The 14023-nt window shown below is 40.1% G+C and overlaps 1 protein-coding gene across 4 annotated transcripts in view; it reads right to left on the bottom strand.

Moving 5' to 3' along the window:
• Positions 1–14023, bottom strand: part of MCF2L2 (MCF.2 cell line derived transforming sequence-like 2) — a 278657-nt gene that overhangs the window by 161890 nt on the left and 102744 nt on the right. For 3 of the 4 annotated variants that reach the window (XM_037003598.2, XM_037003615.2, XM_037003610.2), the window contains 4 exons: positions 10464–10613; positions 2291–2415; positions 1563–1677; positions 966–1085 (listed from right to left, as the gene is read on the bottom strand). In XM_037003598.2, the coding sequence (XP_036859493.2) occupies positions 966–1085; positions 1563–1677; positions 2291–2415; positions 10464–10613 (510 nt within the window). The remainder of the gene's footprint in view (positions 1–965; positions 1086–1562; positions 1678–2290; positions 2416–10463; positions 10614–14023) is intronic. The other variant, XM_037003606.2, reaches the window with a different exon arrangement.

Here is a 14023-nt window from a genome sequence, read left to right as displayed (position 1 = left end):
GGCTGGGTGCACAGGTGGGTCCAAGTGCTCACGCATGTGCAGAAGCAGCTCAGAGTCTATAAATGACAGCTCTTAGGGTCAGTGTGGCCTTGGTTTACACTTATTATTCTGGGGCCGTATGCCTCTAACTATAACATGTGTGTCAGTCACTTGGGAATCTTATTAAAATGCTGATTCTGAGGTAGGGCCTGAGATTCCATATTCTAGCAAGTTCTCACTCTTGCTTGATGTCTCACAAGTGACATCTATGCTGCTGGCCAGAGGATCACACATTGAGAAGAAAATCTCTTAATACTATAAAAATTACAATCCGGGAAACATGCCTATAGATTAGCACAGAAAGGAAGTGCAAAACATAGAGGACTTGTTCTCAAGAGAAAAAAATATTGAGACCCTAACTAAAAAAAGCAGAAAGGAACTTCTCTGGAAAGAGATGACTCAGCTTTCTTAATTTGTAATAGCCCCAATTTATAAGGACTTAAAATAGAATCACTTCTAACTGCTGACTTATGTGCAGGAGAGGGAAACTGTTTAATTCCTGTTTGAGAATTGTGAAACACACATTCCCTTACATGTTTGATATTTACCAGTCTTGGGGCAGGAGAAAGGAGAAAACTTTGCCAACTCCATGTGGCAACAGAACTAATCTGAGGCAGTTTCCCTCTTTTCGCCATCTTGCTTGTTAGAAAAGCTGTTGTTATTTTTTTCTGGTTTCCCCTTTTAAAATTTCACCTCCTTACCACCAACCCTTGCCCCACATCCTGCAGTGGGTACAATGTGCCAGCTGTGACCTATCCTCCTGCTGCTCCTCCACCAGCAGGCAGGGCTGCCCAGAGCTCTCACCCCACCTGGGCTGGGAGTGGGGTGACTGAAAAGGCAGGATTCGGGTGTGTCCTCTAGCAACCTTCCAGTGACAGTGAGTGGATATGACCTGACACTGTCCACACAAACAGAAAAAAACAAACCTGGCCTTTTCCTTCCAGTTTTTTGTGCTCCTTAAGAAGTTGCTCCACACATATCACGCTGTCTCCAAGGTCTGTAAACTCCGCGTGCTCTGCCAATAAACCGTCCAGGGCAAGTTTAACCTACGAGACACATTAGAACAGTCCAGAAAGAACCTGTCAGGAGGAATACATTTGTTACAGTCTAAGAAACTTGAAAATACAAAAAATATTCAGGACTTGTATGTATCTATGTTTGTATATATATATATATATATATATTTTAACAGCTTACTAGTTTTTAGATTAGTCTGGGGGTGGGGCACTACTAAGACACATGTAGATGGAATATTAAAGTGACATTCAACAGATTAGATCATTAATCAAAACGCAAGATAAACCACTTCTAAAACACCATGTATGCCAACAGGCAAATGGGACTCTAGAACACTGAGAGCACACTGAAAAAGAGAACAGAAGGGCCTATGAGGAAGCACAGCTATACAGAGGAGACTGGATCAGGGAGAAGAGGGAAGCCCAGGCCCCAGAGTTCAAGGGGGAAGAGAAAACCAGAAGCCAGTGAACCATAAAAGGAAGCTCTAGTAAATGAGAAAATAACACCTCACAAAAATTGTGCTCAAAGTGCTGCAGTTGTAGGTATTGGTTAAGCTGTAGGAGATGCTCAGACCAAAACTGACTAAAGGCTCTTCCTGTTTCATCCAACTGAATGAATAACCTGTCAAGAAAAAATGTGAAAGTAACATTGTGGTTAGTATTTATTTCCACAGAAATCCATATAGGCTTATGTAGATAACAGACATATTTGCAGTCAGTGTTACTAACAGGGATAATCTCCTTATTAAAGTCAGTGTCACCTATGACTTTCTTATGGTACAACTGCCTCCCACATCGTCCATTTTTCAGTCAGGATACTCTCACTGTGAGGGTGCTAGTCTGGTGCCAGGCTTCACTTCAAATAGTGCTAATGTGCTTTAAAATGTACCCCCAGGTAACCTTAGCTTTGTGCCTTTCTTTCCACCCCAGATGACAGGTGTGTAAATCACAGCACCCAGCCAAACTGTTATTTAGAAGAAAAGCTCAATAAATACTGCCATCTCCCTTTAAACTCTGGGATGACAACATATAAAACAAGGGAATGGTATCTCATAAAAATATCTCTGTATATGGATGCCAGATGGATACCATCTTTTCCCCTTTGTCATCTTAAATATTATTCTTTCCACAGTCCACCAGAACCCAAAAGTAGCTGCACCGATCTGCTCTTGGTTGTTTGAGATCAGTTCTACAGATGCTCTCCTGAAAAAAGCAATTCTGCCTCTCTCACTCACCTTTCCATGGTAGCTACATTCTCAAGTTCATTGGGATTGAGTTTGCTGGTAGGATTTTTGGTTGCTGGTTCTTGAATGCATGACAGCAATGTGGCCCCCTGCTTTCCAAGTAACTTCAGCTCTTCCTAAAGAAAGAAAAATATAGTCTCTCTTGGAAAAAATTAACAAAAGCAAATTCTTGGTGGATTTGAGGTGAGGAGAATGGTAGATCAGGTGTATTTTCCATTTAGCAAATTAAATGCCAAAGAAATCAAGCTGCAGACTTTCAAAGTTAATTAACTTATTCTTAATATGTAATACATACACGATTCAAAATTCAAAATAAAAGGGTATATGTTGGAAAAAGTAAGTCTTTTGTCTCCAGCACATCTACTTTCCTTCCTCAAAAGCAACCAACTATTAAGTTTTGTGTGTATCTCAAGCTGCTGTTCTACATTAAAAGCAAAGTTAGTTAATAAAATCTGGTCTAATCTACGATAGTTGCAAATGACAGACATTGAATGGTAAGTACTAGAAACTGCCATGCAGTAATGATCTAACAACAGCTAGCTGACCACAGCAAAGACATCGCAGCACAGGTGGACTCTCTGTGACCTGAGTAGTGACCACAAAGCCCGAAGGGGTAGAGCCTGGCCGGGAATTTTGCTTCCCGGAGTGCTGGCTTTGGCTCCTGGTTATCACCAGGCACTGGCTGGCATGCCCCGAGAGTGAAGGTCCATAGTTACAGGACAATCACCCCCATGCGCATGAATGCTGACTCTCCTCCAGCCTCCGCCAGCTCTGGCCTTCACACAGCAGAGCTCACTCCCTGCCGGAGCCATTCTCTGCTAGTCTGCTCCATCCACACAGAAGCCCAGGGCCCTCTCGGCCTCAAGCCTTTGATCCTCATTTCCCATCGCACTCCTGAATTCCCACCAGGCCAAAGCTCTGTTTCTGGCCTACATAAAATGACTAATTTTCATGTCCAATTTATTTTTTCTTTGGGCACTTGTGCTTTTGGTGTTATATCTAAGAAACCAGTGCTTAATCTAAGGTCATGTAGATTTACACCTACCTTTACTTCTACAAGTTTTATAGTTTTAGAATTTATGCATAGTTCTTGATAAATTTTGAGTGCCTCAGATCTGCAAGTTTCTGTCATTCCCAGATCTGGTTGATGATGATGACAGATTTGACTTCCCTGATCTAGCTCCTCAAAATTCTCTGGATGCCCCTGTGGCTTGGTCCACTGCAGGTAATGTCCCAGGCTGGCCTTCTGGCTGATATTCCTGCCTAGGAACTAGACATATTCCTTCTCTTCCATCTCAGGTATCAGCCTTCACTTCTGATCTCATCAGTGCTCATTAAATACTTGTAGTTGGGTAAGTTAATAATAGTCTAAAAGAAATCAGGTTGCAGATGAATAAAGACAAATAGGATACAACAGGGAAAAAGCCTGCATTAGTCATGGCTCTAGGTTTTCACTCCTCCTACCCTCCAAAAAGGGTCCTGGCTTTTCTCCATCAGTTTCTTAAATGTCTCTAAGCTTCCAGCATTCTAGCAGGGTTCTTGCACTAGCCATTATTAGAAGTACATACACATATAGTGTGTATATATGATCAGAGGTGTGAGGGTGTAGGGGCCAAAGAAGAAGAGGAATACTGTTAGGGTGGGAGGACACATTTGGAAGGAGAATGCGAGAGAGATACACCCAAAGAGCTGCAGAGTGTGAGCAAAGTATGTGAGAGGGAAGGGGAGTCTTGGAAAGCAATGTCATACACTGTGGATCCCCTTCACACTATTAAAAACTACAAGGAAAAGTCAGGTTGATATGGTTACTGCTTTGGGACTAGACCACTGGTCAGCTTCAGCAGGGTTACCAAAATCTGCCATAAACACAGAGGGAAAGGTGAGGAACTATGGTACTTGGGAAGTGTAAAAGTAAGCTGCCTTGGCCAAAAATGGAGTTTGCCCTTGTCCACAGTAGTGACATTTCAAAACATTGAATACCTATATAGAGCAGGCACTGACCAATCAGCACAGATGTCGAGACACGAGACACAGCACTGAAGCCCTGCCGAGGCCCAATGTGGTCCGCGTGATAACTCTTTAGTTGCCAGAATCATGAGGAGGTCTTATGGGATCCTAGGAAATGAGCCAGGGAGGTGCAGTGTGGCACTCCAGGGAAAAGTGGCTAACAGCTGGTCTGGCTGTCCCAGTGTGTACTCATCATTACAGTTCCATCATTATGGAAATAAGCAGTTGGTTCAAATGAAAACCCACTTAACAGGGCAAGGCAGATTACTTCAGGCTCAAAAGAACTTAAATTTCCTGGGGGGAGTTTTTCCCTATGACCAGGATAAGCACTGTAGGCAGGTATTCATTCATTCTTTCAAAATATATTTATAAAAAATGACTATTCATGTCAGGCATTGTACTTGGCTGTGTTATGGCTGAGGGTAGAGATGGAATAAAAAGTGAAAGAATGAATCAGAGCCCAGAGAATATATGAACGACTAATGCTTTATACTGCTTATTTCACTTTTATTGCTTACCCCATTTCTGCCACCAAAAGTTAGCTCTATTGTTCTGCTTTGTTTATAATGCTGCCCAATGAAATCCAGAATCTTGCAATCTTTAAAATGCAAGTCTTCATAATTTAGAAAAAAGAAGTCCCTGAAAGAGATGAGATACACCTTTCCTCAGCAGCTACAGAGAACGATCTGCCTGTGGTATAAAACTAGTTCAAAACACTGATTTGTTAAGGTATTAACACTGAAAATATTCATACAAATACCAATTTTTGTCTTCCTGTGCAAAATCAAGACCTTTGTGCCTATCCATTTCTACCTTATGTTTTCTGCAAGTACAGTTTAAATAAAGGCATCTTAAAAAAAACTCCTAAGACTATAAAACTATTTCTAAGGCCTATGAAAAATAACTTGTAATTCTGATTATCTTCTTGAATAATTGTTACCCTTGGTAATATTGAAGGAATTATCATCTCTGAATACAAAATTGAATGAATACTGAATAGAACAAATACTAAACAGTATGCATATTTGTAAAGATTGCTTTATCACATAATTGGTGGACCACTGGCACTTTCCTCTCATCCTGTATGTTGAGAAAAAGGGCTATGGCTCTGTTACAGTTCTTATTTTAACAACAACAACAAAAATATCAGAATCTCGCCCTGCGTGAACAAACACACAGGACAGTGCCTCAGTTGACTAAAGCATCTGAGAGCTGAAGGCCAAAGCTCTGTTTCTGGCCTACATAAAACTGGCAAAGAGGTGCCAATCACCCCCTTGGACTCAGGAAGGAGACTGCCTGCCTCTGGCAACTGCTTCCAAAATCAGCACAGCATGGGGCAATAGGAAGAGCTGTTTTGCTAACAGTCGGCCATCATAAACAGAGTAAGAAAAGTATGTAACTGTATAGGGTTTGTGGTTATTTTATTATCATCTTTGGGCAGCTTAAATTTCTTTTTCTTTTTTTAAAATTGATATATGATTTACACACTATAAAATTCACCCTTTTAAAATGTACCATTCCATGGTTTTTTTCAAAGAACATTCCCAAAAAGAAACCCCATACCTATTGGCAGTCACTTTCCATTTCTCCCCCTTCCCAGTCCCTGGATACCACTAATCTACCTGCCTTCTCTATATATTTCCCTGGACATTTCATATAAACAGAATCATATAATATGTGGCATTTGTGTCTGCTTCTTTCACTTTGCATAATCATTTCCAGGTTTATACATGTTACAGCATGTACCTCATTCTTCTCTATGGCTGAATAATATTCCATTGTATGTATATACCACTTTCTATATATGTATATATCATTTTTTATCCATTCATCAGTTGATAGAACTTTCTATATATGTATATATCATTTTTTATCCATTCATCAGTTGATAGAAATGTGGGTTGTTTCCAAATTTGGGACATTATGAATGCTGCTATGAACATTCATATATAAGTTTTTGTGTAAAACATATGTTTTCAATTCTCTTGTATATATATCTAGGAGCATAGTTCAGCAATTCTACATAGAATCAGATGGTAACTCTGTATTTAACTTTTTGAGGGCCTATCAGTTTACATTCTTCTTCAAATCCTCACCTACACTCATTATTGTCCATCTTTTTTATTATAGCCATTTTCAGTGGGTATGTCATTGTGGTTTTGATTTGCACTTTCCTAATGAGTAATGATGTTGTACATGTCTTAGTCATTATATGTATAGACAGTTATGTATCTTCTTTGGAGATATATCTATTCAAATCCTTTGCCCATTTTTAAACTGCATTGTCTTCTTACAGTTGACTTGTAGTGTTGTTTATATATTCTGGATACTAGATCCTCATCTGATATATAATTTGCAAATGTTTTCTCCCATTCTGTTAGTTTTCTTTTCACCTTTTTGATAGTGTCCTTTGAAGCACAAAAGTTCTTAATTTTCATGTCCAATTTATTTTTTCTTTGGGCACTTGTGCTTTTGGTGTTATATCTAAGAAACCAGTGCTTAATCTAAGGTCATGTAGATTTACACCTACCTTTACTTCTACAAGTTTTATAGTTTTAGAATTTATGCATAGTGCTTGATAAATTTTGAGTTAATTTCTATATATAGTATGAGGTAAACATCCAATTTCTTTATTTTCTGTGTGGACATCCAGTTGTTCACATAGAACTCAAGGGTCTCAAACAGTTTCAATTCCCATGAAAAGAAAAATCCATAATCATTTTGGGTATTTAACTTTTTACTGCCAGCCCTCAGTCTAGAAGAGGTCTCAGGGACCTGCTTTTGGGAATATCAGTAGCTCACAGAGGTCTCAGTGGATCTCCTCTGAGCAGATAGGGTGTTGGTGGTTGCAGGGAGAGTGCCGCCATGCTGTTTATAAACTAAGAGATGGCCCATTGCCTGTCCAAGTTGCCCTTTCTCAGGAAATGGGAGGGTCCTCCTTGGAGAAGGACCCAATGTGCAGAACAGCATGGAACCCCTGTATGCACATGCTCTGAATACGGTGTGACTCCATTCATGTGTGGAAAGCATGCACAGGAACGGCATGAGTGTGCTGAGTTGTACGTGCTTGTCTGGACTCACAGGATCTGGGCCTCTCCCAGAGAAGGCCAACATTGGGTATGTGTACAAGACTCTCTCTTCCCTTCTGTCCTCATATGGCACAAGTGAAGTCACTGAGAAAATAAGGTTCCAACTCGTAGCATGAAACTGAAGTACCCACAATCTGATTAGACAGAAAATAAAACATTGACACTGGAAGTGTTATTTGACTATACATGGATTAAGAGCCAACATGTAGCTCAGCCTTGGAAGAAGGTTTCTAGAGAAAAGAGTTTTTTAAAGTCATAAGTTTGCTTAAAAGTTTGTTATGGGTCTTCTGCTGTGAGTCTTTTTTCTTTGTAAACAGGTTGGTTTGATATACTAGTATGGCCAAAAGACAAGAGATTCTTTTGGGAGATAATTTTGAGGAAATCAAAACAAATAAATTAGAATTACCTGAATTCCATAAAGAACTAGCAATGAGGTAATAAAAATTCTCAAATCCAGTGATTCTCCTTTTTTTTGTGGTTGATTATAGAGGCAAGTAGGCATTTCTGTTGATCTAAAATAAGGCGTCTCAAAGATCCCCAGGAGAAAGGAAATCTCTTAATGCTGTGCTAAATATTTAGACAAAAACTCTCCAGGCTGGGAGAAATCTTTAAATGATACACTGTAACTTACATAGATACTTAAATAGGTAAAAAAAGATTACTATTCTGAGGATGATTCTTATGCTGGTTTTTCACTGGGAAAAACTGCTTTCCAAATGGAAAACAATTATTCAATTATTTGTAGAACTTTGGATTAAAAGGGAGGCACTCTAAAAAGAAAATATTTATAAATAACCATAAAACCACTAACTCATCAATAACAGTTTAAGTGTTCCTTTTTAAATATATAAATGCTGTCTTTCATTAAAGCATTTTTGGATGGAAAAAAGGAAAACTGTAACTTCAGTTTAATGATATTGATATTTTAGCTTCTAATTTACAAGCTAAGGTACAAATAAATGAAATTTGTATTAGGCTAATAATAAGTAATCACAAAAAGGCTTTAAAGAAACTATTTTATTTAGAAGAATATTAATATTACTTGGCAAAAGAAGAAAGTAATTATATTTTTAATACAAATTTACTTATATTCCTAATCAAGGTAAACACTTGGACAAATTAAATAATTTCAGAATTTTATCTTAAAATATTTATAGGTCTTCTTCCTGATTTTAGGGCAGTATGGACTATAAATATAAGCATTAACAGTTTAATTTATTCAAAACTTTGCTTTTACTTTCTTATTAAAAGGCTAATTAAATGGAACCTCCTAAATTCCTTTCATTTGTCTTACTGGTAAGATATGGGTGTTTAACCAAACTGAGATATGATAATTAGAGTATAGAGTTATTTCTAATAAATGTCAGACAATACCACAAACTATGAGGACCTACTAAGTTACTCCACTACATGCTCTGAATGAAGTTTTAGCCTCCTTTGCCCAGAGTTACATGTTTTAATTCTGAAACAGCTGCTCACATGCACTTACCTACCTTTCCTGGGATACCTGAATGCACATGCAGCAGGACCTTTCACCCCCCAGATACATGTCCTCATCTAAAATCCAAAATTTTTTACCGTTTTCTTAGAGACCTCCTTGATTGGTCACATTGTCTCTAGGTGCTTCTGCTGAAATCTCACCAAACCTTCTTGGAACAAGGCAGAGAACACACTTGTTCACGGGTCGAAGCCTAGAGCCCCGTTCACAGCTTCTTCCTGCCAGTCATGCCATCCTCAACATTGCACCCATGCATGTACTAACTGACCATTCTGCAGATGCCTGTGGCCTGTGACCTCTAGGCCTGGACTGTCAACCCTTCTCTAGCAGACCCTTCTCTACAGACTCAGCCTTCTGTACCCTGTGCAATCTCTTTGAAGAATCATGGGAAGTGAAGTTGGCCAATATGTTAGACAAAGAAAATGGTCAAAGCTTCTCAGAGACATTTCCACGGAGATTTTCTAGGATGCTTTTAGGCTTTTACAGTTTCAAACCAGATCTTTTGATTCCTCAGAGTAATCTTGAGAATAAATTTTGAACTCTTTTTTGGAATATCAAGCTCTTTAAAGAGAGAATCTAACAGTGCTCCCTGGCACATGGAAGAATGCCTCAACTACTAGACTCTGAAACTTGCCTAATTAAACTGTGTTACTTGGGTTTGCATTTTTTGGGTTGTTTTCTTTATATATAGTGGTAGGTAGTCAACGAATGTTGAATAAATGAACAAATCAACCACCTAGCAAAGCATTTTTACAAGTTTTGGGTCACAGCCAAAGGAATTCAGTTCTCCTCAAGTTCCATGCAGCAAGAATACAGATAGTGCTAAAATGCATCAAACTTCTAATCTTCGGTTTGCTGCCCTATGGAGTTTCAGTGTTCTGTGAAATAGGATTCGGTCTGTTTGTGCTTCTGGAAGCAGAAGGAACTGACACCCATCTCATAGGCCCCTGGAAGACTATCCTTTAGCACATGACCTGCAACAATCTGCCATCCTCCCATCTCAGCAGGCTATGGCATGCTTTTATGAATCATTTAATAGGTGCCTCTCCTCAGACCCAGTTTAGAGCACCTTCCATGTCCTCTTTCTCAAATTAGTCCCCAAATGAAAGACACACCCCTGAGAAACTGAAAGAACATGTCAGCTTACTATTCAGCCACAAAACTTCACACAGCACCAGAGAAGCTTATGCTTCAAAAGCTGGCTCCCTCTACTCCACTCAGGGCAGTTTCAGCCTATTACATCTCCCTCTGTCCTGAGCAGATCCCAGCTCTGTTGCCTGTGAAAGGATGCCCACAGACCTCTTCTCGCCAGCACAAAGCTGGAATGAGCTTCCTTTTACAGCCTGCTTCTCACAGGTCTTAACTGTAATCCTTTTATATTCATCAGCCAATCTCAAGAGACTTTTCTGTTCATATACTGCCTGTCTGGAAGGTTCAAGATGATCAGTGGCTGCAAAGGCACTGGAGAAACGGGAAGAAGAAGGCCTAACTTTTCATTCTGTCTGGGCTTTCTCCAGAAGGTCATCTGCCAACACAGAGGCTTGCCTGTGAGGGGCCACTAACCACCCACCTGCAGCTTGTCCCTCTGCCTTGTATAGGACATCAGGAGCTCTTCAGTGGATGGCAAGCTTTTGGGCAGCTCAGTCGCAGCCAGAAAGGTCCCAAATGTCTGGAGTATCTGGGCAGTGGTCTTCAATGTCAAGGCAAAGTTTTCAATGGCCTGGACAGTCAGACAATCATAACAATGTGAGAGATTAACATTCACCAATATGCTCTCTCAAGAGAAGGGCAGGAGAACTAGTCACCATCTCTTGAGTACCTGCAATGGGCCATGCACTGTACTCACTTCTAACATTTGTCTATCATCTTGATAATCTGAAGTAAAAACTATTTTATCTCCATTTTATAGGAGTTAGAACTGAAGGTGCAAGTGAATTGCCTAAGATCATATTACTTGGGTAGCAAGGAAGAAAAGGAGACAGGATTCAGCCAAGGCCAGCCAGGTCAGGGCTCTGTTCATTACTCAAAGAATGCCTAATATTAAATGTGACTCAGAATTTACATTGGGAATACTGAAAAGGGCAGGATGGCCCCCATCCCCCCAAAACCCTTCCCTTCTCTTCCATCCCCCATGCTGCACTCTCTCCTCCCCCTCCCTCACACACACAGACTGGCTGCCTGACAACTCTAGAAGCTTGTCAAATGCTGCTGAGAGGATAAGGCCCCAGAGGGAGAAGATAGAGTGATTAGATCCCTAGTGACCTTCAAGAGAGTCATTTCTGTCACATTTCTGTCTGATCATAGGAGAGGGGTTGGAGACATCTTTCTCTTGCTCCTTTATAAAAATTTACCTGTCCAGTGTCTCTTCCACTAAGGAGCCTGCTCTGCCCCAAATGAATACCTGCTAACTAACTAGTAAGTGACTTGACAGCTAACTTCCCAGGTGAGATACTGCATTTCGCAGGCTGCACTGTAGCAGGAAACATGTGGCCTAACTAGAAAAAGTGACACTGACCATCAGAAGAGTCAGGTGAAGGTGAGTGGCTTTTCAGAGTTCCACAATTTATTGCACTCACCCATTTCCCTCTATTCAGAGACAATTTTGCCCCTGAAGGGCAAGCACACTGTCACATTCATCTCTGTTCCCCTAGGGCATGTACTGTGCCTGTCACACAGTAGGTGGTCCATAAATAGCTGCTGAATGGATGACTGGAAGAAACAAAGAGACCCAACCAAATTTCCATTCAGGAAAATATTGCCTCTGTTCCTACATAATGAGAGAACATTTCTCAAAACCCAGACACACATTGTAAACAATGTGCCTGATCTGAGGTGGCCCTTTTCTATGCCAAGGCCAGGGCAGAGGCTGGCATGATAAGGCTTCCAAGCAGGGCACACCTCTCCCTACAGTCTGAACACAAAGTCTTCTCTATATCAACAATTTTCATATTTGCAGTATGGCTATAGGTGGAATCTTGTCTATTAGTACAAGTGTTTTTACTGCCACAGTCTTGAACATCATGGTGCTTTGGGCCTGGAAAGTCAGACAAACACTAACTTTTAAGAAAATCTTTTTTTCAGGCACATCAAAGTGTTATTACTTTCACATAATCTAACATTTGTATAAGATACTCTTTCAATTGTATTCATTAATAGCCTGTGATGGATAACAGACAAAAAAATTCAATTTATCAGGAGAATTATAGTAAGAAAATATGAGATTATTAACTATTTTACTTTATATGTACTACTTTTAGTAATGCATCTCAGTTAGGTGTTATTACCACCACCCTGCATTCTATAGATGAGGAGACTGGGACATGTTGAGGTTAAGTAATTTCCCCTCAGTCATACAAAAAGAAGTGGCAGAACTGGGATTGAACTCAGAGCTAGCACTCTTTAAGCACAATGCTGTTCTATCTCTCTGCAATCAAAGCTAGATTTAACAAAATTAGAACTAGATCAATAAGAGATCTTGGCTTTGAGAGTTGAACACTTGAATTAGAGCCCAGATTCTGATCCTCTCTAACTGTGTGATCTCGGGTAAGCAGTGTATTACCTTGGGGTCCTCACGTCCACCTCTGAGAAACAGGGATAATGGTTGCTGTTTTTACAGGGGTTTGAGGATCAAAAGGAAGACCAAGTGGGAAAGGACCTTGGGCACAGGAGAGTGCCTTGCAAGTGTGATAATAACAACATTAACAACTCGGAGTCAGGTAAGAGGCCTGCAAATGCCATCCTGGAAATAAAGGCAAGCCAGAGGCTTCTTAGAGAGAGGCTCCAGGTTCCATGTTTTATTTAGTGAAACTACTTCCTGGGACGACTCTCATCACACCTACTCACGTGTAATATCCTACATCAGCTTCCCTCCTTATCTTTTGTAGTTAGACTTATTTAGAATATTTTTTCTTCATAAGATTCCCTTGGAGTAACCCTACTTTGGTAAAACTGAGAATTTTAAAAGATTCGTGTCAGGGTTGTGGGCCTTTCTCTAGGTTGTAGAAAGGAACATGCCTTCCTTGGCATCACCCGGCATCCCAAGAAGTGAAGAAGGGATTAGAATCTGTAACTTCAAAATAAATGCATTATGTTGCTACAAATCTATTTTTGTTTAATTCTTAAATTTTCTTTAAAAAAATCACAAAACATTATACTGTAAAATAGAGTGAATGCTCCTACCTAATTAAATATGGTTCAAGTGTTCATTGTTAAATGTTGGGCAACATGTTTCCAAAACAACCAGATACAGAGAGAAGTGTGCTGACACCACAAGGTGTCATCAGGGTCGTGAAGGGAGCTTCTGATTTTGCGCAGGAAACCTAATCTTTTCAAGGATATACAGGCTAGAAGCTTGGAGAAAGGGAATGGCGACTTTATATAGAAACACACATTATTTTGTGAGTTTCAATCTTACTTTTTCTTCAGTATTATTGACCCTTCTAGTTTAGCATCATGACCACCAACATGGGTAAGTAGGGAAAACTATGTGGCTCTACATCAGGTGCTTTCACAGACATTTTATCACTTATTCCCCACATCATACTTTTAGGTAGCCTTTGTTAATACAAAATTTATCATAATTGGCACTCTTGTTATTTGGGCCAGATAATTCTTTGTTGTGGGGGCTGTCTTGTGCATTAAAAGATGTTTAGTGCGGCCCTGGCCCCTACTCACCAGTTGCCCATAACCTCCTGCTCCCAAGTTATGACTACAAAAATTGTATTTAAAAACACGGACAAATGTCCTTTGGGGAGCAAAACCGCCCCCAGCTGAGAACCACTGTGTTGGCTCTCATATTAACAAGGGAGGAAACAAGTTCAGAGAAGTTTCATAACTGACCCCAGGTCAGACAGTAAGTAATGATGACAGTATTCAAATGCAGCTTCTTTTGACTTAGTGAATTTCAATCTGTCTGTACACTTGAATCATCTGGGGAGTCTTGTGAAACACTAATACCTGAGACCCATCCCAGATCAATTCAATTAATTTCTCTGAGGCATAGCAGAGTACTGGTATTCTGAAAACTCCCCAGATACAGTGTAATTCAAGTCCTCCAAAACCCCCAAGCCGGAAGTCACAGTGAGGTGAAGGGAAGGGAAGCCCCTAGCCTTTTCCCTTCTGCCCTTCCTG

The sequence above is a fragment of the Manis javanica genome, chromosome 3 (genome assembly GCF_040802235.1).
Source record: "Manis javanica isolate MJ-LG chromosome 3, MJ_LKY, whole genome shotgun sequence".
NCBI classification, from domain to species: domain Eukaryota; kingdom Metazoa; phylum Chordata; class Mammalia; order Pholidota; family Manidae; genus Manis; species Manis javanica.
Note: the sequence above shows the minus strand (reverse complement) of the source record. Positions and strands in the feature narration are given on the sequence as shown.